At 45.0% G+C, this 3,259-nt stretch overlaps 1 protein-coding gene across 1 annotated transcript; it reads right to left on the bottom strand.

The window, feature by feature from the left end:
• Nucleotides 1-1,488: 1,488 nt before the first annotated feature.
• Nucleotides 1,489-2,235, bottom strand: LOC119733857 (uncharacterized protein K02A2.6-like). The gene has a single exon (XM_038207223.1). The coding sequence runs from the start codon at nt 2,233-2,235 to the stop codon at nt 1,489-1,491; it is 747 nt and encodes a 248-aa protein (XP_038063151.1).
• Between the last annotated feature and the right edge of the window lie 1,024 nt (nt 2,236-3,259).

Genomic DNA, 3,259 nt, shown 5'->3' on the forward strand with positions numbered 1-3,259 from the left:
TTGGAAGGGGGGAAGGGTAATGGTTTACTGCAGCAAAAAAAATGTAAGCGTTTAATGATCAATACCGCAAAATCGACAGGCATTCAATAATCGTTCAATCGTGGCATTTTTATATTCGCGTCGTTTCCACTCTATAAGTGCGTTAAAACATTGCCCCCATTCACAAAATTTGTTTTCCTCTAAATGTCTATACATAGCGGCTCTTGATAGACCAAGATTCATCATTAACTTCTCCCAAGGTCACTCGCACTCTCCATTCTTACCAGAGTAAAAACATTTTTTCACAAGATTTCCAGCTAGTCGGCTTAATTGGCGCTTTGTTGGTGTGGCCTGCATTTTGTTTTTATTATTTACTGTTTGCACACTGCTTTGAATGAATACAAATGATAGTCTTGGTCATTTCAAACGTTTGACATTCATAATCCGGCTCAAGTCTCCCTTTGTCCACTATTCCGGTTCAGGTCTTTCCTCTGTCCGCTATTCCATCTAGCCGGGTGGGCTGCCCCCTTTGTCCAATACATTTTTTAGACCCATCCTTTGTCCGGTAAAACTTACACACGCCCATGCGCTCTTTTATTATGCTAACATCATCCATCGATATGCTAATTGGTTTCATTGATATGCTTATGAGTCCATTGTCTTTGTGCATTATGCATGAAATTCTTTTGTCTTGTCCGATGAAGACCCTACTCACTACTTACGTCATACGTACATGTACGTTTACGTACGTGTGCGGCCGATGGTAATTTTACGGCCACCCGGAACCCGTACCCGGCCGGCCCGGCCCTAGTAGGCCCTGCGCTGCAGTCACAGCCATTCATTTGTGCACACACATACAATTTTGTTGTACTCCACCCTTACAACAAAAAATAATATTTCCAAAAATGTAATTTTCAAATGTAGTGCTCGCCAGTGTCATGAGGCCATATTTTGTGTGTTTTCCTACAGGAATGCATACCATATTTCGTCAATTACTTCCGTTTGGTTTGTCTGTCTGGCAATTTTTGTGGATGCAGACAGCCAAGAACCCCGCTCAAAATTTGGGGACATTTACCGTTATGTGGTATATTCCCCGAAAATTGTATGAAAAAGTACTCACAAAACGACACAACTTTGTAGTAACGTACACTTGTATTTTCCTGTTCCACGCAACTCCCTTTTACATTCCTAACACTGGAGGGCGCTATATCACAAATGCATGTAGACACAACATCTCCCCTCCTCTTTAAGAAAGAACTTGAGTAACAACTATTAAGTAAAATTAGCAACAACTTGAACAAACTGTGAATTTTGTGTTTCAACTTGCAAGCCTTATTCTTCTGAAAGCCCCAAGTAACTTAGCAAAAGTTCAGAGTCCCCTAGTAAGTAAATATGGTGAATCTAGTGTCCGATAAGATTTAAGTGTCCCAATTACATGAGTCCATTATTATCCTGGATTTAGTCATTTAACTGCTTGACTGATGGAACATATGTATGAAAAGGTCTGGACTACATGTCATAATCTTTTGACCACACTGGGGGATTTCGAGGTCTGGTTGAATGTCGAACTTGACCATCCCCGGCCACAGGCTTGTTTTCTGCTGTGGAATTTTGAATGCCATTTGAGCTTGAACCCTGAGCCATAAATTCTACAGGGCATAGACTTAGCTTTGAAGCGTTCCAGACTCTTCCATCCTCTAACACATAAGTAAATGGTCCCTTAGTGTTGACAATCTTCTGTGGAGTAGAGAATTTGGTTGTCCCTTTGTTTGGTCGTTTCACGCGTACAAAGTCTCCTGGCTTGAACTTTGGATTAACCGCACCACGCTTTGAGTCAGTGTAGTTGCGAGATTTTTCCTGTCTCTGAGCAACACGACTGCGAAGTTCAGCATCATCCTGCTGCTGTGGTTTATCGTGGCGAATGTTCATACGCGTGATCAGCTTCCGATTGTGCAGTAGTTCGGATGGTGACTTCCCTGTTGTCTGGTGTGGCGTTGAACGATAGGCAGTGAGTAGTTCTACAACTGCCTCTTTCCACCCTCTCCTCTCCTGTGAAGCAAGCTGTAGGGTCTGTTTGAGAACCCTATTCCAACGCTCTACTTCCCCATTTGCCCTTGGGTAGTAAAGCGATGACTTGTAGTGTTTGATTCCGCAATTGTGCAGAAAGTTCTCAAACTCAGATGAAGTAAACTGTACTCCGTTGTCAGTGACAATTTCATTGGGCAGTCCTTCGCGTGCGAAAACCGTATTTAGCATCGAAATGATTGTGCTAGAAGTGACAGTTCGGGCTTAGCATCGAAATGATTGTGCTAGAAGTGACAGTTCGGGCAAATGCAACTTCTGGCCATTTGCTGTAGTAATCGATGAGAACTATAGCAAATCTGCAGTCCTGAGGACCCTTTTCGAAAGGTCCGGTGATGTCAATCGCGAGTTTTTGCCAAGGTCCCTCTGGCAACGGCACAGGTTGAAGTGGAGCAGTCCGAGTTCGGGCAGTTTTGTCATTGGATTGGCAGGTGAAGCAGTTGCGTATGGCCTCTTCGACCATGCGATCCATGCAAGGCCACCAGTAGCAGTCACGGAGGCGTTGTTTACAGCGTACGATTCCCTGGTGCGCCTCGTGAGCAAGTGAAATCAGGTTGTTCTGCAGACTCTCTGGTATCACGAAACGGTCTCCGCGCATGAGACAGTCCTCTACAACTGAAAGTTCATCGCGAATCATCGAGTATGGCTGAAGTAATCCATCAATAGCTTTCTTGTTAGGCCAGCCATTGATGACATACGAAGTTACCCGCTGGAGGGTAGGATCTGCTAAAACCGCTTGTTGCAGGTCGGTTTTGTTCACCGTAGTGTTCATCAACAGTACATTGATTGACTGTATGATTACTTCCTCGTCATCATCTTGAACTGGGACGGTAGTATGTAGGGGAAGGCGTGAAAGTGCGTCGGCTACTTTGTTGTGAACACCTGGCTGGTACTCTACATTGTAATTGAATCGTAGCAAGCGAGCAGCCCAACGAGCGATTCTCATGGACTGACGTCCTGTTCCGCGTGTAGACAGGAGAGTGGTAAGTGACTGATGATCAGTACGCAGAGTGAAGTGGCGGCCCCATAGGTACTGGAACCACTTCTCACAGGCCCAAACACAGGCCAAGGCCTCTTTTTCACCAACAGAGTAGTTTCGTTCAGCTGCGGTGAGTGTTCGTGATGCGAACGCGATAGGGGATTCAGAGTTTCCTTTCACCTGAAGTAGTACGGCTCCCAGGCCGTAAGCAGAGGCGTC

This window comes from Patiria miniata, unplaced genomic scaffold (genome assembly GCF_015706575.1).
Source record: "Patiria miniata isolate m_02_andy unplaced genomic scaffold, ASM1570657v1 HiC_scaffold_26, whole genome shotgun sequence".
Taxonomy (NCBI): domain Eukaryota; kingdom Metazoa; phylum Echinodermata; class Asteroidea; order Valvatida; family Asterinidae; genus Patiria; species Patiria miniata.

Excerpts from the sequence above, each read along its gene's own strand:
- LOC119733857 (XM_038207223.1), bottom strand. The coding sequence starts at position 2,235 with ATGCTAAATACGGTTTTCGCACGCGAAGGACTGCCCAATGAAATTGTC.